This window comes from Pituophis catenifer, unplaced genomic scaffold (assembly GCF_029215685.1).
Source record: "Pituophis catenifer annectens isolate HBS135680 unplaced genomic scaffold, rPitCat1.0.hap2 SCAF_2, whole genome shotgun sequence".
Classification (NCBI taxonomy): domain Eukaryota; kingdom Metazoa; phylum Chordata; class Lepidosauria; order Squamata; family Colubridae; genus Pituophis; species Pituophis catenifer.
This window is the reverse complement of record NW_027256882.1, coordinates 121,318,698-121,340,788: the sequence shown is the minus strand read 5'-3', so window position 1 is coordinate 121,340,788 and position 22,091 is coordinate 121,318,698. Positions and strand designations below refer to the sequence as shown.

General features: G+C 42.4%; 1 protein-coding gene across 1 annotated transcript in view; it reads left to right on the top strand.

Moving 5' to 3' along the window:
* The window catches only part of MAP2K7 (mitogen-activated protein kinase kinase 7), a 45,292-nt gene extending 25,035 nt beyond the window's left edge, over positions 1–20,257 (top strand). The window contains exons 3-12 of the mRNA XM_070937404.1: positions 10,797–10,944; positions 14,327–14,393; positions 14,852–14,965; positions 15,285–15,404; positions 15,504–15,611; positions 16,350–16,529; positions 16,930–17,010; positions 17,604–17,746; positions 18,576–18,621; positions 19,289–20,257. Coding sequence (XP_070793505.1) covers positions 10,797–10,944; positions 14,327–14,393; positions 14,852–14,965; positions 15,285–15,404; positions 15,504–15,611; positions 16,350–16,529; positions 16,930–17,010; positions 17,604–17,746; positions 18,576–18,621; positions 19,289–19,426 — 1,145 coding nt within the window. The 3' untranslated portion in view covers positions 19,427–20,257. The remainder of the gene's footprint in view (positions 1–10,796; positions 10,945–14,326; positions 14,394–14,851; positions 14,966–15,284; positions 15,405–15,503; positions 15,612–16,349; positions 16,530–16,929; positions 17,011–17,603; positions 17,747–18,575; positions 18,622–19,288) is intronic.
* The last annotated feature ends 1,834 nt before the right edge of the window (positions 20,258–22,091 follow it).

Below are 22,091 nucleotides of genomic sequence, written 5' to 3'. Positions count from 1 at the left end.
GGCAAAAAATTAAAAAAAAACAAACCATTACATCAAAATACCAAACTGGTTATCCACAATAAAAGCCTTTAAATGCCTGAATTTAACAGACATAGATAAATTAATCAGGTATAAGGATCTGATAAATGAACAAGGGAATTTGAAAACCAAACAAGAATTAAAAGATCAGGGTATAGACACAGATTGGTGGACATATACACAAATCCAGACCGGATATAGAAAATATACGAATTCCAAAAAGAACAGCAGGAATTAGACAGGATTTTACAAGGTACGGAAGAAAAGTTGATTAGGAAAATATACAAATATTTACTGAGATATAAAATGGAAGAGGAAGTGGTTAAAGGAACAATTAGCTGGGCAAAAAAAATTGGATACAGCATAGATTTAGAGAAATGGGAAAAACTTAGGGAAATAAATTTAAAATTGACTATGTCAGTGGTTTATAAGGAAAACCAGTACAAGATGTTTTATAGATGGCATCTTCCACCAGCGAGACTTGCTAAGATGTTCCCTAACACATCACCGATTTGTTGGAAATGTAAGAAATCATAAGGGACATATTACCATTTATGGTGGACTTGTGCAATAGCAAAAGAATACTGGAATAAAATTAAAAAGTGGCTTGGTGAGATAACTAAACATCATATAGACTGGAAACTGGAATTATTTTTATTGGCATACCCACAAGAAATTATAATAAAGAAATATAATATCTAATTCTACATATTATAACTACAGCTTGGATAACCTATGTACAAAATTGGAAAAATAGTCATACCAAAAGACGAAGAGGTGATAAGGAAAATTTTGGACTGTGTGGAGATGGATAAATTGACAAAAGAAATAAAAGAAAAAGATGAAACGGAATATTACTTAATATGGAATAAATGGTACAAATGGTTAGAGGACAGGAATAAAAAGTAAGAAAATATATAATAGAGATGATCTAGAAATTAGGAAGTATTCGGAAAATGGTATTAAATATACAATGTATGTAAAGTAATATATCAATATAATATATATAATAACTAAGGAGTAGTATATACAATATGTAAGGAATAAGGGATCCGCAAATATGAATATGTAGGGGGTGGGAATATAAATTGTGGATATACATCGATACGGAATTGTTATAAAATGGAAACTGTTTTTTGTTCTTGTTTTTAAAGAAAAAAAATAATAAAAAAATATTTTTTAAAAAAGTTTTGTTTGGTTACATTTCCACAGACATTAAAAATTTCTGGATTTTCTGAATTATGTTTTAATATCTGCGGTGAGGGTCTAGATTTATATTTTCCTCCCCACAATCTGTACATTATGCTTAACAGCCTTTTGCTTTTATTATGAGCATGCAATCTGATAAATAGGCAAAAGAGGCAAACCTTCTGTTGCTTCCCGCAGGGCCTCAGTCAAGATAATTCATCCTCATATGGGTTGTATTTGCTAGATAGGCTTAGATTAACTCAGTCTTATTCAGCATAGTTTTCTGGATTGATATTGTACATTGAACAATAAACTAACTTCATGAACTGGATTCACATTATATGCTGGGCTAAGATTGTGACTTATTGTGCTATGTGAACCTAAAAGTAATGTTTCAAAAATAAGACTTGGAAGAAAACACACTTTAACCCAAGAAAACCCACGCTTTATCACATATATCTTGAATTTGTAGAAACATTTACCAGTAATTGTCTTTTGAATGGAAGGGTTAAATTACAAATTGCTACCTATATTATATTCTTTTCCATTTCAATCTTGGTTCTGTTAACCATTTTTTCATGTTAAAAAGATAGAATGGGCGTTGGTCCTACCTGATACGCCCGTTCTCTCCCGCGGGAGGGAACGGCAGGCAGCGCTGGGTAGACTCCGTCAGTTGACCAATCAGGACCGGGTCTGCAAGGAGTTTAAGCCCCGCCCTTCCTGTCGTTCTCCAGTTTATCGGCGAGGATTTCACTGCAGACTGGCGTGTCTCCTGCTGAGAGTAAGGAAAAGATAAGTAGAACCCGCCCCACCCCGGCACAACGGCTCATCCCCCAAAACGGTGGGGGCTGCCTGCCGTTCCCTCCCGCGGGAGAGAACGGGCGTATCAGGTAGGACCAACGCCCATTCTCCTCCCTGACAGGGAACGGCAGGCAGCGCTGGGACATACCAAAGCTTGATGTCCAAGGGCGGGCCAAATAGGGTGAGCCGAAGATCAAGACTCATGCACTCGTTGAAGGACCCGTCTGCCGAAGGCCGCATCCGCTGACGCGTAGACATCCAGACGGTAGTGTCTGATGAACGGCGTCGGAGTAGACCAGGTTGCCGCCCTGCAGACTTCTTCTAGAGAGGCCTGGGTAGCCCAAGCGGCAGAGGTGGCAGCACTCCTGGTGGAGTGTGCAGACACACGGGCAGGAACCGGCAAGGACTGGGACTCGTATGCGAAGGCAATTGTGGCTCGGATCCAGCGACCCAGAGTTGGAGCGGAAACCTTGGATCCCATTGCGGTAGGTTGAAACGAGACGAATAGGGCCTCGGTCTTACGAAATGAAGCAGAACGGGAGATGTAGACCTTCAAGGCTCTGCGTACGTCGAGAGTGTGCCACGCCCTTTCTAAACGGTGAGACGGATTAGGACAAAAATTGGGCAAGGAGATTTCCTGTGAACGATGGTACAAGGAGTTAACTTTGGGGATAAAGGTGGGGTCCAAACGGAGGACAACTTTGTCGCGATGAAAAACACATAGGTCCTTGCGGACTGACAAGGCGGCCATCTCGGAAATGCGACGAGCTGAAGTTACTGCGACCAAAAAGGCCACCTTAAAGGAGATAAATTTCAAAGACGTCGTCCGGAGAGGCTCGTAAGGAGGCCGAGTCAGGGAGTCCAAAACTTTTGAGAGATCCCAAGTAGGGAAGCGGTGGACAACTGGAGGGCTCAAGTTGGATGCCCCACGTAGAAATTGACGGATCAAAGGATCCTTAGTAATAGCTGCCAAGGATGCGCAAGCAGAGACAGAAGCCAAGGCAGCGGTTTGTCGTTTTAATGTAGACGGGGTCAGGCCCGCTTCAAACCCATCTTGGAGGAAACCGATGATGTGAGCCACCGAAGGTGAAGTAGGACTGATCCCTCGGGTTGAGCACCAAGACGAGAAGGAGCGCCAGGTAGACTCGTAAATACGAGTAGTGGACGGTCGCCGCGCAGCCTGCATGGTGGTAATAGCGGCGGGAGGAATATTGACCTGGGTCAGGAACTGCCGCTCAGTCTCCAGGCGGTTAGCTGCAGCCATTGGGGCTCCGGGTGTACGAGAGCCCCCTGCAGAAGGCAAATTTGATCGTCCGGAATCCGCCAGGGCCGGGCAGTGGACAAGGCGATCAGGTCCGAAAACCATGGCCGACGGGGCCAGTGTGGAGCTATGAGGATCAGTTCCGATCTCTCTGCTAGAAGCTTCCGGAGGACCTTGGCGATGAGAGGTAGAGGGGGGAACGCATAGAGCAGAATGCCCTGAGGCCAGGGGGACCGAAGGGCATCCACCGCCTCCGCTCCCGGAGACGGGAACCTGGAAAAGAAACGTGGTACCTGATGATTGATATGGGAAGCGAATAAATCAACTCCAGGTCGGCCAAAGCGATTGGACAGGTCCTGGAAAAGATCGGGGTGTAGCTTCCATTCGGAATGGTCCACCAAGTTACGGCTAAGGGAATCTGCCTGAATATTGGACTTGCCAGAAATATGAGAAGCCCGTAAGGAAGCTAAATGAGATTCGGCCCAGGAATCAAGTAGTAGAGATTCTCGAAGAAGAGACCGAGAATGTGTACCTCCCTGTTTGTTAATATGGGCCTTAGCAGCAACATTGTCAGTTAAGACAAGCACGTGCTGGCCCTGGAGCAGGTGTCGAAAATGTCGTAAGGCGAGGAAAATTGCCCGTAACTCAAGAAAATTAATGGAAGAACCCAGTTCCTTCTCAGTCCAGAGACCCTGAACCATAAGAGAGTTAAGGTGAGCCCCCCAGCCGGAGAGGCTCGCATCAGTAGTAAGAACCATCCTATGAGGCTCCTTAAACAAGGAACCCTTGGCAATGGCCTCTGAGCCCCACCAACGCAAGGAATCCAAAACAGCAGGAGGAAGAGAGACCTTGCGCAAGGAAGAAACAGAAAGAGAACGTTGAAAGGGGAGCAGGTACCATTGAAGGTGCCTGCAATGTAAGCGGGACCAGGGAACAATGTCAAAGGAGGACACCATTTTGCCCAGAAACCTGGAAAGAGAAAGAATAGATATAGGTCTGCCTGACAAACATTGGGAGGCCATATCAGAAAGGCTGGACTGGCGAGCTGGAGAAAGAGAAACTGTGGATGAGAGAGTGTCAATGACAGCACCTAAATGTAGGATGCGATTTGAAGGACCCAGGGAGCTCTTGGACCAATTAATCAAGAATCCATGAGCCTGAAGAAGGCGGAGTGTGGTGGAAACATCTTGTTGAGCCCCCTGAAGGGAGGAGGAAAGGATAAGAATATCATCCAGGTAGAATAGAATACGGATGGGTAGGGACCGGAGGTGGGCCACAAGGGCGGCCATCAACTTGGTGAATACCCTGGGAGCAGAAGAAAGTCCGAAAGGAAGTGCCCTATATTGGTAATGGGAGCCCCTATAGTAAAAGCGGAGGAAAAGCGGTGGGGTGGAAAGATGGGAACATGCAAATATGCTTCAGTTAAATCAACTGAAGCAAGGAAATCGCCCTCCCGGATGCATTCCAAGATTGTAGAAAGGGAATGCATCTTGAACCGGCGGTATGTTATATACCGGTTCAATGCTTTCAGGTCTAAAATGGCACGCCAGCCCCCCGAAGCTTTAGGAACAAGAAAAAGCCTGGAATAAAAACCTGATCTACGCTCAGCTGGGGGAACAGGTTCAATAGCCTCGATCTGGAGGAGGTGGGCAACCGCTGAAGCCATACGGGCGCGGGAGGGAGGATCCTGAGAAAGAGAGCAAGGAACAAAAATACGGGGAGGGGAAGCTCTAAACTCCAAACGAAGACCGTCTGTGACAGTAGAGTGAACCCAAAGATCGGAAGTAGAAATAAGCCAGGCATCAGAGAAGAAGGAAAGGCGGCCTCCAACCAAGGAATCTGGAGGAGGGTTAACGAGCCTTGTGGAAGGGACGGCCCCTGCCGCCGCGGAAGGACCTTCTAGGGGGAAACCTGGAGTTGGACCTGACCTGGAATTCCTGGCCTTGCGTTCCTCTGGAGGAATAGTTGCGAAAGGAGCGGTTAAAGGAAGATCCGCTGTCAGGTGGACGAAAGGACTGGGCTCGCTGAAAGGATTGTTGACGAAAGTCTGACCTACGGGAGACCACTGGAAAAACCTTCTTGTGGTCCCTGGTCTCAACCAATATTGAATCAAGGGAGGAGCCAAAGAGGTTAGTCCCTTCATATGGAGAGGCAGCCAGGCGCCATTTGTTCCTGGCATCAGCCTGCCAATGGCGAAGCCAGAGGAGCCTGCGGGAGGTGACAGAGGATCCAATGGCCTTGGCTGCAAAACGGGCCGAATTAAGGGAGGCATCGGCCGAAAATTCAACAGCTGCCAATATTTTATTGATGTCCTGATGAGAACGTGAGTCGGAGGCTGGGAGGCGATCCTGCAGCTGCTTCAACCACAAAATAGAGGCCCTGTTGAAAAAAGAAGCCGCCGAAGCGGTTCTTACCGCCCAGGCAGAGGCTTGGTGACCCTTGACAAGAGTCCGCTCGGCTCGTTTGTCCTCCGGACGCAAGGACTCCTCAGGAGGACCGGCAAGATGAGTGGTAGAAGACAAAGAGACAACTGGAGCGTCCACCTTTGGAACCTGCAACAAGTCAGAAAAGTCATTGGGCATTGCATAAAACTTTTTATCCTGAGAGTTGGGCAGGGGCCCAGAACCTGGAGATGACCACTGTCTCTTCACCACATCTGAGAACAGCTTCGGTGCAGGTAAGGTATCCACTGGAACTGGTCTTTCCGCGAAAAGGGAAGCCGAAGGATCTTCAGAGGAAGAAGTTGCTGCAGAAACAGGTGGAACTGGCAACATTTTGGTTACAGACAACGCCTTGAACAACAAAGAACGAAAGAGGTGAGGTTTGAAGAGACCCACAAACGCCGGCTGGTCAGGAGCCAGGCCTTCATCATCAGACCATTCCTGGTCCAAGGCCAGGTCCTCCGCAGAAAGGGAGATCTGGCTGGCAGACGTAGGAGAAGGAGGTCTCCCCAGATTGGGTGAAACCTCCCCCCCCCGGGAGAAATGACTGACTTGGCTGGAGCAGTCTAAAATATCTGATTCTGCACGCTGTTGCAGGCCCTCAGAAATCCCCTGACGAATGGCAGTTGCAATAAGGGAGGCCAGAGCAGGGGAAATAGTGGAAGGTAGAGAGTCATTGGAAGGAGGATGGGGTGGAAGAGGGGAGGGGGAAGGTGGAGGCGGAGAAGATTTCTCCTGGTCTTGGGTGCCAGGATCAGGAAAATGTCCCTCAGGAGGCAGAGTTGCAAACAAAATGGCGGCCCCATCTGGAGAAGGAGAAGCCCCTGCAGTCAACCGATCTGGAGAAAGCTCAGATCTATGGCAGATCTGGGGCTGGGCCTGAATAGAAGAAGCCCCAGCTGGAGGGGGCTGAGGAGTATTTGAGGCGGGAGAAGGCACAGGACGCTTAGAGGCTTGGATTTGGGCCTTTTGAACCGCCCTTTCCAGGGCCCTATGTCGGCGCTGTTCGTCTTTCCTGGTCTGAGCCGACTTGTCAGGAGGGGCAGATGATACTTTAGGCCTCTTAAGGCCTCGATGATGGCCTGAGGTCCCTTCCCCCGGATCGCTGTTATGGCGCTTCCTCTCCTGATGGGAGCCCGCCCCACGACCAGCTCTCGAAGAACGGGTGTCCGCCATCTTGGATTCTCCCCCGTTGGCGCCAAAACCGAATTTAAAATGGCCCCTTTTTTACTCACTGCGCCCCAAGCGCCGACAGCGAAGGAAGGAGGCAGGCGGCTTCAAGCAGGAGCTGGCCTTCGGTGCGGTGGAAAAAGCTGCAGAGCGAAGGCTCTGAAGTGCAGCAAGGCGCCTGCGATGGTGGTCTAGATGAGGGCGGTGCAGGACAGGGCTACGGAGCGAACTCGTGGGCCCAGCCTGAAACTGCCAGCCGGCAGTGAGGAGCGGCGATCGATCGTCCGGAGGCCAAGAAAGAGCCGTTCCAAGCAGGAAAGGTTCGATCGCAGCAAAGGCTCCCTTAAAACAGCGCCGTTCTCCTCCTTCTCTAATATTTATTTTTATTTTTATTTTTTTTGTGAGGATCTGTGATCAGACAGTGCAGGAGACACAACTGTCCAAGTCGACCGAGTCGATAAACTGGAGAACGACAGGAAGGGCGGGGCTTAAACTCCTTGCAGACCCGGTCCTGATTGGTCAACTGACGGAGTCTACCCAGCGCTGCCTGCCGTTCCCTGTCAGGGAGGAGAAGTCGTGAAAGTCAGTTACATTTCTACCATAATATCATTTTTAGTGTAGTTACACCATCTAATTGGTCAGTGGTTTTACCTCCATGTTAGACATTCATGGACAACAAATAACTGCTCAAGAAGCAAATTGTTGCTTCTTAATTATAGGCACCAGTTAAGTTCCCAATTCCTCATGTTATTGAAAGTATGTGACAGAGAATCAAGGAAGAGATGACTTTCCAAAGCATTGATCTTCTTGAGTGGGCAGAGTGGAGAATAGTGTCTCCACCACATTTTTTTTAGGTTTTCAACAGGATTTTTCAATTTATTTCAATAAAACCCACAAGATGTAGATTGCAAAAAAGAAAACAAATATAATCTCTAAAATTTTATGTGCTGTGGTTTATAGTCCAGTAATATAGGCTATAGGTACTGTTAAATAAAATAAAAAGTTGTGTCTTGAATCTTAGTAGCATTGACATTATTTTAATGTTAAAATAAAAGTTGTGAATGAATCTTTGTAACATTCTGTTCCATTCATTTATTTCCTTTATACTGGCTTTAGATGTCAGGTTGTATCAATTCCTCTTCTTTATTGATAGATATACATTTAGGTCTATTAAGAGTTTTTATATGTACATATTGAATCAGTGGACAAGTTCCTGCAGTTTTCTTGACAAGATTGCTTTCTTCCTAGGGCTAAGAGGGAGTGACTCCCAAGTAGCTTTGTGCCTCAATCAGGACTAGAACTCAGTCTCCTGGTTTCTAGGACAACATCTTAATTTCTATATCAAACTGGCTGTAATATTGAGAGTAGATGTATTTATTTGTTTTCCAGATATAAGGAACTCTCTCTAAATCAGGGGTGTCAAACTCACGTCACGGTGGCATCACGTGACATATCAGGACTTTCCCCTCTTTGCTAAACTGGGCGTGGGCATGGCCACGCATGATGCATCTGGCCTGTGGACCGGGAGTTTGACAGCCCTGCTCTAAATGTTTTAGCCATTTTAGCCAGGGAAGATTTCTTTCTGGAGTTAATTGAAATTGAATGATAATTCCTCAGTTATTTTGTCCTAATTTATTAGCTTTTTAAAACACTTATGCAACAACTTCTTACATAATAGCCACAGGCATCTATTTCACATTTACTGTTTTTTTTAAAAAAACAAACAAACAAACAAACTCTGGATCATTAAATAGATGGCTTCCCTGAGCATTTGAAATTGTACTCTTAAATTATATCTCTCTTACATTCATTCCAATTTTCTTTTCAGCTTTACTCCATGCATTTTGTGTGTCAATTCATGTGTGATAATGAAAAATTATTTATTCATTTATAATTTAGATTTCTGAGACTACCCCATTCAGCAGTGACTGGGCAGCATTAATCTGAATATGAAGATATCTCAGCCTCAAAATTTATTTCTTAATCTGTAATATAGGAATAATACTTTACAGAACAGTGTAAAGGACATAATATATCTGGAAATATTTTAGTAATACATGTCCTTTTTACTAGAGGCCTAGTGTTCTTACAAAAACTTTTGTAACCTTCAATGGGTTGATAGAATATTTTTATCAAACAGAGATTTTTAAAAAGAGAAAATAAATGGCATTGATTAATGCTATTGGTCAACCTTGTTCTTTTTAATAATTATGTTCTTGTTTGAAAGCCATTTATTTGCCTTCGCTTCTGTGGTTGAGATCTTGTTCAAGGAGCAGTTTGGTCAGCAGAGATTTTATAGTTGTGGTATGTGCTAATTATACCACTCCTGAGACGAGACTCTACTTACAGACACTTATGTCCTAATCACCTTCTGAATGAATACTGCAATGTGCTTTTCATGGTCCTGTCCTGTCCTTGAAGAGCATCTGGAAGCTGCAGCCAGGTGCAAGATACAATGGTCTAGGCCATGGGTGTCAAACTTGCTGTCACATGATGTTTCGCAATGTTTTTTCCCTTTGCGGAGCTGGGGTAGCTGTAGCCTGCGTGTGATGTATCTGGCTCATGGGCCACCAGTTTGATCCCCCTAGTCTAGGCAGTTACTTATTTATTACATTTGTTTGTCCATCTTTCCACAAGGCAAGTCATGTGAGTTCATTATGTCAACTTTTTGATTAATGTGATGAGTTTGGGTAATTTAAGGGATTTTTCTCTCCCTGATTGTATCTATCCATCCCATCAGATCCAGCAAGACATTATTAAAGAATGCCATTTGGTGGAATTCAGAAGAGATCTTTTTCTGTCATTGTACTCGCTCTTCGGAACATCATTTCCTGGGGATTAGATTAGTCCCAAACCTGGTTGCTTTTCATACAGCTTTGAAGACCAGATTATGCCGCTGCACATGGAGTCAGAATTTGTGACAGAATCTGTTGAAGGGGTTATGTGAGTGGTTCAGATGGGTTTTTACCATGGCTGCTGGTTGTTGTATTTTTCTCTCCTCCAAGAATATTGAATGGACGGCTTTATAGACATAAACAAATACTGTGTTTCCCTGAAAATAAGACCCTGTCTTATATTTTTTTGAACCCCGAAATAAGCGCTTGGCCTTATTTTCGGGGAGGTCTTATTATTTTGGGGTGTGTGGAGGAAACCAGAGGAAATGGTGGGGACCGGCACATGTGTTTAAATATTTTCAGGGAGGGCTTATTTTCAGGGGGGCCTTATTTTAGTGCATGCGCTCAAAAGCCCGATTGGGCTTATTATCAGGGGATGTCTTATTTTAGGGGAAACAGGGTACAGTGTGTGTGTGTGTGTGTGTGTGTGTGTGTGTGTGTGTGTGTGTGTGTGTAAAACGATATCATTAAACCTTTACCACATCTATTGTTATTATTAAGGTGCTCAACTCAACCAGTGAGACTTGGTACAGCATATAGTATGGAAAAGAAAATGCCATCCCACCCCTCAACTACTACAAAATCCCAATATGCAGAGACTTAGGCAGAAGTTTTCAGAATTAAATTTTGAACAATCATCCATTTGCTTCAAAGGAAAAACAAAATCTGGAAGCAGATAATATAACAGGAATGCATTAATTTTTTATGATTCCTTGCAATTAATATTTGGTCTGCCTGATTCGTGCAGCAGTATAGAAGAAAACCTTAGTTCTTGACCAAGATAGAGCCATTTTCACGATGAGGTAGTTGAAATCTCCGGCTTGCACACATGGGTTTTGCTGTGCAGAAGGAACAATAGTATTTGATATTTAGAAATGGCAATGTTAACCTGATAAGTGAGAAGTCAAGATAATAAACTTCTAGGAATTCACACCCATTGCATTTTAACATGGCAAAATGATTCAGCCTAGGAATTCCTAGTGAGCTACTAACCCTTTGTCTAACTTTCCTCTTCTTTCTCAGCATTGCAGCTTCCCTTAGCCAACGATGGTAGCAGCCGTTCTTCCTCTTTGGAAAACTCACCCCAACATCACACACATCCAACACGCCCTCGAAATATCCTGGGCCTTCCTCCTCCGCCACCATTCCTCATGCACAGGAGCATGGAGAGGTAAACACAGTTGGAGCAAAGTAACCAAATGGTAGTAGAACGCTCGCTTAATTTTTCCCATGTTTTTAAGAACTTTTGTCACAGTTTCTAGGCTTATATTCAAACTAGAGGTGGGCAATTTACTATGAAGGGGGGGGGGAGATGTTTATAGCACAGCTTTTATATTGCTTTAATGTCTAATGAAATGGAAATGTACAGTTAGGTCCAGAAATATTGGGACATTGACACAATTCTAACATCTTTGGCTCTATACACCACCACAATGGAGTTGGAATGAAACTAACACAATGTGCTTTAACTGCAGACTGTCAGCTTTAATTTGAGGGTATGTACATCCAACTCAGGTGAACGTTGTAGGACTTAACAGCAGTTTGCATATGTGCCTCCCACTTGTTAAGGGACCAAAGGTAATGGGACAATTGGCTTCTCAGCTGTTCCATGGCCAGGTGTGTGATATTCCCTCATTACCCCAATTACAGTGTGCAGATAAAAGGCCCAGAGTTCATTTCAAGTGTGCTATTTGCATTTGGAATCTGTTGCTGTCAACTCTCAAGGTGAGATCCAAAGAGCTGTCACTATCAGTGAAGCAAGCCATCATTAGGCTGAAGAAACAAAACAAACCCATCAGAGAGATAGCAAGAACATTAGGCGTGGCCAAAACAACTGTTTGGAACATTCTTAAAAAGAAGGAACGCACCGGTAAGCTCAGCAACACCAAAAGACCTGGGAGACCACGGAAAACAACTGTGGTGGATGACCAAAGAATTCTTTCCCTGGTGAAGAAAGCACCCTTCACAACAGTTGGCCAGATCAAGAACACTCTCCAGGAGGTAGGTGTATGTGTGTCAAAGTCAACAATCAAGAGAAGAATAGTGAATTCACCAGAGTGAATACAGAGGGTTCACCACAAGATGTAAACCATTGGTGAGCCTCAAAAACAGGAAGGCCAGATTAGAGTTTGCCAAACAACATCTAACAAAGCCTTCACAGTTCTGGAACAAGATCCTATGGACAGATGAGACCAAGATCAACTTGTACCAGAGTGATGGGAAGAGAAGAGTATGGAGAAGGAAAGGAACTGCTCATGATCCTAAGCATACCACCTCATCAGTGAAGCATGGTGGTGGTAGTGTCATGGTGTGGGCATGTATGGCTGCCAATGGAACTGGTTCTCTTGCATTTATTGATGATGTGACTGCTGACAAAAGCAGTAGGATGAATTCTGAAGTGTTTCGGGCAATATTATCTGCTCACATTCAGCCAAATGCTGCAGAACTCATTGGACGGCGCTTCACAGTGCAGATGGACAATGACCCAAAGCATACTGCAAAAGCAACCAAAGAGTTTTTGAAGGGACAGAAGTGGAATGTTATGCAATGGCCAAGTCAATCACCTGACCTGAATCCCATTGAGCATGCATTTCACTTGCTGAAGACAAAACTGAAGGGAAAATGCCTCAAGAACAAGCAGGAACTGAAGACAGTTGCAGTAGAGGCCTGGCAGAGCATCACCAGGGATGAAACCCAGCATCTGGTGATGTCTATGCGTTCCAGATTTCAGGCTGTGATTGACTGCAAAGGATTTGCAACCAAGTATTAAGAAGGGAAAGTTTGATTTATGATTATTATTCTGTCCTATTACCTTTGGTCCCTTAACAAATGGGAGGCACATATGCAAACTGCTGTAAATCCTACACCGTTCACCTGAGTTGGATGAATATACCCTCAAATTAAAGCTGACAGTCTGCAGTTAAAGCACATTGTGTTTGTTTCATTCCAACTCCATTGTGGTGGTGTATAGAGCCAAAGATGTTAGAATTGTGCCGATGTCCCAATATTTCTGGACCTGACTGTATGTAACAAGTATGGCAGTATACAGATGGTCTAATCTCTACCATACAAGAAGAACTTGCAATCATGTGCTATTATGATGTTTGGTGACAGCATCTTGGGGTGGGGGCTGACCATTCATTGTATATTTCACCATTGTTGCTTATTTAATTGCTTGATTGCTGATGATTTGATTTGATTGCCTCTGAGTCACTCTTGACTCCTGGTAACTATTGTATGTGGAGAAATCCATGTTCCTTTGGTAATATTTTTTGGGGGAATGTTTTACCGTTGTCCTCTTCCTAGGGTTGAAAGTAATTTGTTTTATATTTTGCTGCAGTCATTGCTGACTCCCTGTGTCTTACATACTCACCATTCATAAATGAGATTAGAACCAAACAAGTCATTACAAAACATGATTTCTTGCCATAGTCAGAATGCTATCATACCGTGTTTTCCCGAAAATAAGACCCTGATTTATATTTTCTTGAACCCTGAAATAAGCGCTTGGCCTTATTGCCATGCGCTCAAAAGCCCAATTGGGCTTATTATCATGGGATGTCTTATTTTGGGGAAAACAGGGTAGTAGGCAATGTATGTTTGGCAGAATGTAAAAAACAGATCTTTCAAATTCATGTTAAGATATTTTCAGTAAATGTAGTATTTTTCCTACGTATTGGAATGCAGCTTATTTATTTGGTGTAATATTTGTATTAGGCCCCAAGAAGTTTAAAAGCATCTGTCCATGAAAGGGTGTGCCAGTTTATTAACTGGGCCTGCTGCTTATTTTGCATTCACCAGTTGAGTAAACATTCATGACAATCTGCATTCTTCTTTACAGCTGGGAATGATTTAGAGGGCTTGTTGTAGGACTGGCTGATTTTGTCAAGAGGGTTGAATGCAAAACTATGTACTATTCTTTGTAGAATTTTCCTCCTTTACATAATTATTCAGATACTGTTGCAGAGCATGGGAGCTTCATAATAGGACTGTGTATACTCTTAGTATACTCATAGTATCTGTTCCCACAGAGTGTGTGTTGATAAGTCCCATGTCAAGGATACAAGGATACAAGCTGCTGGGGTACTTACGAGACCGCCTTCTGCCACCAATAGCCTCTCACCGCCCAGTACGCTCCCATAGAGAGGGGCTTCTCAGGGTGCCGTCAGCCAAACAATGTCGACTGGCGGCCCCCAGGGGGAGAGCCTTTTCTGTGAGGGCACCCACCATCTGGAACGAGCTCCCCCCAGAGATACAGAGGATTCCGGATCTGCGCACTTTCCGCCGTGCCCTCAAAACATTCCTGTTTCAGCAGGCCGGCCTGGCCTAACTTTCCCTTTATATTGCTTTTGATTTTGTTTTAAACTGGGATGTCTTGAATTATCTAGGACCAGAGTATTTAGTATATTTTAATTGGTTTTTTTTAACGTTTGTATTACATGTATTTTTATCGTTCGCTGTTCACTGCCCTGAGTCCCTCAGGAATAGGGCGGTATATAAATTTAATAAATAAATAAATAAGCTCTTTAGCTTTTCTTTCTTTCCCTTCCTAGCATAGAAATTGATCAAAAACTGCAGGAGATCATGAAGCAAACCGGTTATTTGACCATTGGAGGCCAGGTAGGTTGACTTCATTTACCCTGCTCTAGACAAAGTATTCCAGCCCAGTATCTGATTAAAGCTGAATCACATTTGAGGTCGGAAAATCGTGATAAGGAACTTCATAATCTGATCTAATGTGGCATAACCTGCATTCTTGGATATAGGATTTGTGGGTTGTCCATCTTATTATTTTTGTTGCACTTCATACAGTATATGTTTCAAATTAATCTTTAACTTTCAGACAGGCATTTCAAAGTTCTGCTGTGAATTTCCACTTTAGATTGGCAAGTTAATGTGGCTTTATAAAGGATATTTTATAGGAAGAGATAAGAGATATAGTAGGTTAAAATACTTTGCAGCCTGATGACATAACAGTTGACTGCACTAAAAGTTGCCATAAAATAGTCTTTCCTTTTTCAGTCTTCATTATATTAATGCTTGCTTGTGTCTAAGTTATATGTTCTCATTTCCCACAGAGATATCAAGCTGAAATCCATGACCTAGAAAACCTTGGTGAGATTGGTAGTGGGACATGTGGACAAGTGTGGAAAATGCGCTTCAAAAAGACAGGACACATCATAGCTGTGAAGGTGAGGTAGATATACTTGAGTTTGGAAACTCAAAACTCTTGAAACACAAAACTCTTAAAAGAATAAGCAGTCAGGGTTGAAATGGCAGGAATTTACTCACTTTGAATACAGCTTGTATGATTTATTTATTTTTGAGACAGGAGAGATAGGTTGAAGAGATTTACAATAAGTGTCTTTTTTTTGATAGAAAATAGTGATGATCTTTGGACAAATAACGGAAGTGCTCACCATGAGGGAAGGCATGTACAGCACATATTTTTTTAAAAATGTTTTATCTACCCTCCATGCTCAGGTGTGCCCCATCTTTTTTTCTTCTTAGCAAATGCGTCGTTCTGGTAACAAAGAAGAGAACAAAAGGATCCTAATGGATCTGGATGTGGTGCTGAAGAGTCATGACTGTCCCTATATTGTTCAGTGCTTTGGGACTTTCATCACAAATGTAAGCGAACTCAGTGCTTCCATCTACTCTATTTTTAAAATGCAATATGATTAACTTGGTGAATATCTCCCTTCATTTTTACTCCTTTTTTGTCCATAGACGGATGTTTTTATAGCCATGGAGCTAATGGGCACGTGTGCAGAGAAGCTGAAGAAACGCATTCAAGGACCCATCCCTGAGAGAATCTTGGGGAAGATGACTGTGGCGGTGAGTGTTGATAACCTCTGGTAAGGTTGACCCCAAATAAAAATGTATGCTGCTTGCAAACGTAAGTGCAGGAGTTTGGAAAAAAAAATATTTACAGATCTCTCTCTAGATTTTAAATTGTTAAAACTGTTTTGTGCCTCCTAATGTTCCCCATGCATTTTCCTTAAAATATTCCTTGGTGTATGTATGCATGTACGGGTTGCCCACCCACCATGAAGGCTGTATGAGCAGCTTAGAGGAAGTGCCAATTAATGAGTGGCAGTATGGAAGTTGACAACTTAAAAAGTCAACCTAACATTGAGGTGGGGGGGAGGAATTAAGTCTGCTCCAATTTTCAGCTACATATGACAATTTGAATGAGTATTATTTAATAAAAATAAAACTGAATAAAATCAGTGTAGGGAGATTGTTCATCTCTCCTACCAAGGAGAAATACTAACAGTATAGTTTCACATATGTATCCCTCCTCTTTTTAATAATCTTTGACATTTGTTTTGTGATGTATGTGGATAAAAGGTTATGCTATAATAAATGTAAGTATATTAAGTTATGTAACTGAAACTCTGTATTCTACATAATCACATAATCTTCCAAGTGAGTGACTAACCTTTGCTTTTCAAGTAGCAAATGTCTTCGTAGAAATTGAGTTTTGCTAAACCTAAACAAATGCAAACATTACTTTTCTTACATTGAGTCATTTCTTCGGCACTGATTTTTTATTCTTTTTCTTCTCCCTAGATTGTGAAAGCCCTCTATTATTTGAAAGAGAAGCATGGTGTCATTCATAGAGATGTGAAGCCTTCCAATATTTTGTTGGATGAGAGGGGGCAAATCAAGTTGTGTGACTTTGGGATCAGTGGGAGGCTGGTAGATTCAAAAGCCAAAACCCGGAGTGCTGGTTGTGCAGCATATATGGCGGTAAGGATTAGAGAAATGTTTAGGGAATATCTTCAGGGATCTTACTGTAATTTTGTAATCTTATTACAGTGTGCCCAATTTTTTTGCTGTATCAATTCCTTAATAGGCTTTCTTTTCAACAGTATTCTGGGCCAGGCCCATTTAGATTATATCAGTATATCTCTGCTTGAGGATGTCCCCTTGGAATCAGAATCACCCATCTGGTGTGTGATTCACAGCACATCTATACAGAGTTGCCACTAGAATATGGCCTAAGATTTTGATAATGTACTGTACTATTATGCAATCGTAGTTCCATTGTTTATTTTGTTTCTATAATTGAGGGTTGTTTCCTAAGTGCAGGTAAGAAATTAGCAATCAGTTGTTCTTTTAATGGCTTTTTTGTTGTTGTTGTTCTTAGCCTGAAAGAATAGATCCTCCTGATCCCTCGAAACCTGATTATGATATCCGTGCAGATGTGTGGAGCCTGGGCATTTCCCTGGTAAGTTAAACTCTCTTCTTTGTTTTTTGATATGGCAAATGGGCAATCCATAGATTACAGGCTGCCCGCATTCCTCAAAGGTTTTCTCTGTAGCCCATGTAGATGCCAAAGCTCTTTAATTAAGCCTTGCTAGATTCTCAGCACGCTTAAATAATTTTTCATGTCTGCAGTTATTATTATTTAGTAGATGGTAGCAGTTTTTAGAGTGCTTTATTTTCTCTTTCTAAAGTGAAGAATGCAAAAGCGAAGTTTAAAAGTATCTTAAAAGAAAGCTGAACTTAAGAGTAACATTACATAACAGTATTGTGACTTAGGATGGTTGTGACAGTATTATGAGATTCAGTGATATTGTAGGATTTCAGCCAGTTTGATGGAGGAGATGCCTTGGTCATCATGTGAAGAGGCCTGAAAGCAGCCTGCTTGGCATATAAGATATCCCAGTGAAACAGCAAATGATATTTTTTAGTACCTTATGACACAGTGAACTAAAACTGATCCTGTTAAATGATACTGCAAGAGACAGTGATATTTTTTGCTAACTTGTTTTAACTTTTAATACTTGGTATTTCTTCTCACTTCACATTCCAATGTAGGTTGAGTTAGCTACAGGGCAGTTTCCCTATAAGAACTGCAAAACAGATTTTGAGGTCCTCACCAAGGTTTTGCAGGAAGATCCTCCTCTTCTCCCAAATAACATGGGATTTTCCGTGGATTTCCAGTCCTTTGTAAAAGACTGGTGAGTAAATTGTCTCAAAAACAACTTACAGTGAGTAGTCAATAATTTCTAGAATTAATAATATGTAGAAAATGGGCCCACTCCAGCCGTATCAGGACCCAGGAAGTTTACATTCTCTGTCACATATATTGCCCTTTGGAATAGTAACTCCAAGAGATATGAATGATTCCCATCCTGATGATGTTTTAAAAGTCCTTGAAGATCTGGCTGTGCTCCCAGGCCTTGGGGTTGGGTGGTGGTTGAGCCCCTGTAGATTGCTTTTTGTCGGCATGCATGTTTTTCTCTTCTGGACATCTATGTTAATTTTTATTGTTTCTCGCTTGGTGTACGTCACCAAGAATTGTTTCAAATAGGGCAAACTTAATTATATATAATAAATCAAAAGATCAGTGACACAGTTTTATTTGGTGAGTCTGGTGATGTGCTTTTGTGAAAAGGTGAAGTCAAGGATCTTTGTCATTTTTCCATAAAATTAAATCTTATCTCAGCCTTCCAGCTCACTTTGCACAAATTTTGGGCCTTTCCATAAGTTTCTGTTCTCTCTTCTCAATCTGTTCATGGCTCCTGCTTTTTTCCCTTGGCCTGTGTCTTGGCTAATTGCAGAGTAAGGAGGGATTCCTTCATTGAGCTGAAAATGATAACCAGAGGGTAGATGTGGAAATAGGGCTTGGGCTGGGCCAGGATAATGATGGATTTCATTCTATTAACTAGCAAACTTAGAGGGGAATAACTTAACATAAATATGAAATATTGGTGCTAAAGAATTATTGTTAAGCAAAATTCAGTTGGAAAATGTGGTTTTTATGAATGTGTGTTTTTATTCTTCTAGCCTTACTAAAGATCACAGGAAGAGACCAAAGTACAACAAGCTACTTGTGAGTATACACATTCATGAAGTGAAAATGAATGGTTATATAGTAGCTATAGTGGGGTTTCTGTCAACTTTAATCTTAAAACAATTTGCACTTGGTGCAGAATTTTGTGTTTATTATTATCATCCTCATCATCCTCATAATTATGTTATACACACATAAACACACATTCTCAGTTTCCTAAAGCAGAGAAGTTCTATTGAGCTGATTTTTTTTCATGACTGTCCATTTGTTTTTACTTGTATTCAGCATCATTGTGTGTCTATTTGTACATTTTCAAACATAGTTGTTTCTGACAAAGTTGACCTTAGTTAATCTAGGGCAGTGATGGCTAACCTTTTCCAGATCTAGTGCCCAAAGCGTGCATGCCCACCCGCCCGAACCCCCAAAATGCAATGCGTGTGCAGCCCCTGCGCATGTGCCCCATCCCCTGTGCATGCGTGCAAAGTGCTGAACTGGGGCGACGGCTCACGTGCCCACATAGAGAGCGCTGTGTGCCACCTCTGGCACATGTGCCATAGATTCGCGATCACAGATCTAGGCCCAGCAGAATACTTTCCTAGATTTCAGGAGGTTTCTCCCTCCTCCCTCCAAGTCCTACTTAGAGTTGCTCTTTCAGACTTTTAGTAACAGAAGGGAAAAATACTCCATTCCATCTGCTTGTTTTCAGGAACACAACTTCATCAAGCGTTTCGAGACACTGGAAGTGGATGTGGCATCCTGGTTCAAAGATGTCATGGCTAAGACAGAGTCACCCCGCACGAGCAGCATCCTCAGCCAGCATCACCTGCCCTTCTTCACCAGGTAGCCATGTAGTGTGGCTGCTGTATCAGAGAAGGGGTCCTTGGCTGCCAGATCTTAAAAGAGAGAGCACCACAACAAGCACCAGCCTTCACTAGAACAACTCTCCAGTGGCATGCATTATTTGCTTCACCTGCTCAGTCACCCGTGACCATTTTGTCTTCTTCAGTATTGCCAGGAAGAGATGGGTCCTAGGTCTGGTCTTCCTGGAATGTGGTTACGTTTCAGGGCCTTTGACATTCCAGGCACCGCACCAGACAGCCCAGATGTACAACGCTTTGGACGAGAAAGTACTTCTTCAGCCTCTGCTTGTATGTTTCTGGGAATTGAGCATCCGCCATCAGGGTTGCCACCAGTGACAGCGTTGCTCCCTGCTTGTCTCTCTCTACTGTGACCAGAGGCTTGAGGATATGCAACAGTGACGCTTGCTCACGCACTGTGAACAGACACAAAACACACAAAGGAAAATAGAAAAGATATTTTTTTTACAAGTTATTTATTAAGTTTGGACTTCTGGTGCTGTGGGCTGCCTGCTGCCCCTGTTCACCAGTCTCTGCGTTATTACATGTCCTTTATTTGTTTGATTTTTTTTCTCCTGTGTTTTTGGATTTGTATTTGCTAAAGAAAAATGGGGGCTGGGATAGAGGAATTGGCTGCTGCTTTTGATGCTGAGCTTAGCAGTTGCAGTTGTCTTGGTTTTGTTTGTTCTTAGGGCTTGCGGGTGGGGTTTCTTCCCTGGAAAGGAAATGTGTGCTAGATTCTTGCCCAAGAGTTACTCAGTTAAAGTAAAAATTTCCCCCTCTTTGGTTCTTTTTGATCTCAGGGTTCCTCTTTTGAGTGTGAACAAAGTTTTGTCCTTGGTGTTTTATTACCAAAGTGCATGTTTGGTGCTAGGATAAATGCTTCTTCGTTTTCTTCCAGTATTTAAGAAAAGGAAAAGCAGAACTTAAAGATAATCCTGGCATCAATAAAGCCATTAAAAAGAGAGTCATCCCAAATTATCTCTAACGTAAGAGATTCTTTAAAAAAATAATAATAACACAATTTGATAGCCACTAATTTATGGCCTCTGATTTGTTGGGGACTGATTGGTTTAGCGTCTTAACTAGTAGCAATGATGTATTTCCAATTGAGGAGCAATCAGTTTGCTCCGTGAGATCACAGGTTTGGAGCAGCAGCATCTGTATGGATGCTCAATCTGCAAGCATAGATATGGTCCTAAACAAGGAGGTTCAGTAAACGGAGGAAGTACCATTCTCTTTTATTTCAGAATCGAGCTTCTTTTTTTGTAACACTTTCAACAGGATAAAAGAAAGAAGAGACAGGATCCAATTGTTAAAAATCCAAAGGCCAACGCTAACAAGTTGATGGAGACATGCCAGAGGAACCAAGGTGTCTCAATCACTAATGTTGTTTTGTAATTAGCAGGCAGTTGGAGCCATCTGAAACTTTGGAAATGAAAGTTGGCCAGAGTGTTTTGGAAGTGAGTCAGGAGGTTATTTTCAGGCAGTTCCAAATTGTATCTTTTCCAAGGTTCTGGGGCTAATATGCAACTTGAACCTCTAAATGTTGTCCTGAAGATGAGACTTCTTCCTGCTTTCTCCTACTAGCAAAAGCTTGGATATTATGGCAGAGGAGAGGCCAAAAAAGGCCCCACACAGTTTCATCCTCATCAGGAGGCTTTAGTTGTGTAGGGCTGGAAAGGAAGTGCATTGGTAATTATTGCTATTCCAGATACATCCAGCCTGGTATCACCCTGAGATAATATGTTCCACATTCATTACATCCTGACCATTTTGCAAAAGAAGCCATTGCATTTAAAGGACTGAAGAGCCAGGGGCAGAACCAGTGGAGGAAGAAGAAGCTTTAGTAGAGCATATGTTCAAATTTGGCATGTGGAGGACTTGGTTATTAGAGACAGGTTGAAATGAAATCAGATGGGCGTTGCTGAGATTTTCTCAGAAAAGATGAACGTGCAAAGCTTGCTGGAAAATATATGAATAATATGCATGTTATACAAATGCAGTGCTTTTCAAAACAAATCCTAACCATTTGCAAAGTGTCAAAGAAGTTGGAGAAGAAACAGAATTGCAGGATCCAATCTGGACCAGTCACCGGGACCAGAGGTTTTGTCTTCCGAGCTTTCGGACTTGTGCTGGAGCTCCTGGGACACATATATTTGTCTTCATTCAGGAAAGAGAATTGTTTGTACAAGATGTAGATCACCTGTTCAGATGACTGGCTTATGGTTACTGCATCGTATAGCACACTAATATTCCACCAGCTTTAATTATGACTATTAAGGTATTTTTCAGAAATTGAAAAAAAGGCAATTTGTCTTACACACCTTACAAGGCATAGGATTTGTGCAACAAAGAATACTGTTTTGAATGTGTTATATGAAAACATATGAGAGAAGATAGGAAGTGAAGGAAGGAAGGGAGAAGTGAAGAGCTAGCAAGAATAAGGCAGTGAGCTGAAAGAGAATTTATGACTTAAGAAACAAGTTGGCAATAAGGAATGTTTATTAGAAATTTTTATAGAAATTCAGTAGGTGAAACCAGAAGAAGGGAGTGTGAAAAGAAATGAAGACTAGCTCATTAGGGAGAAGATGCTTAGCTTTCAAGATGAATTTCTTTAACAAGTTTATTTAGATTCACTTCAGTGGTGAA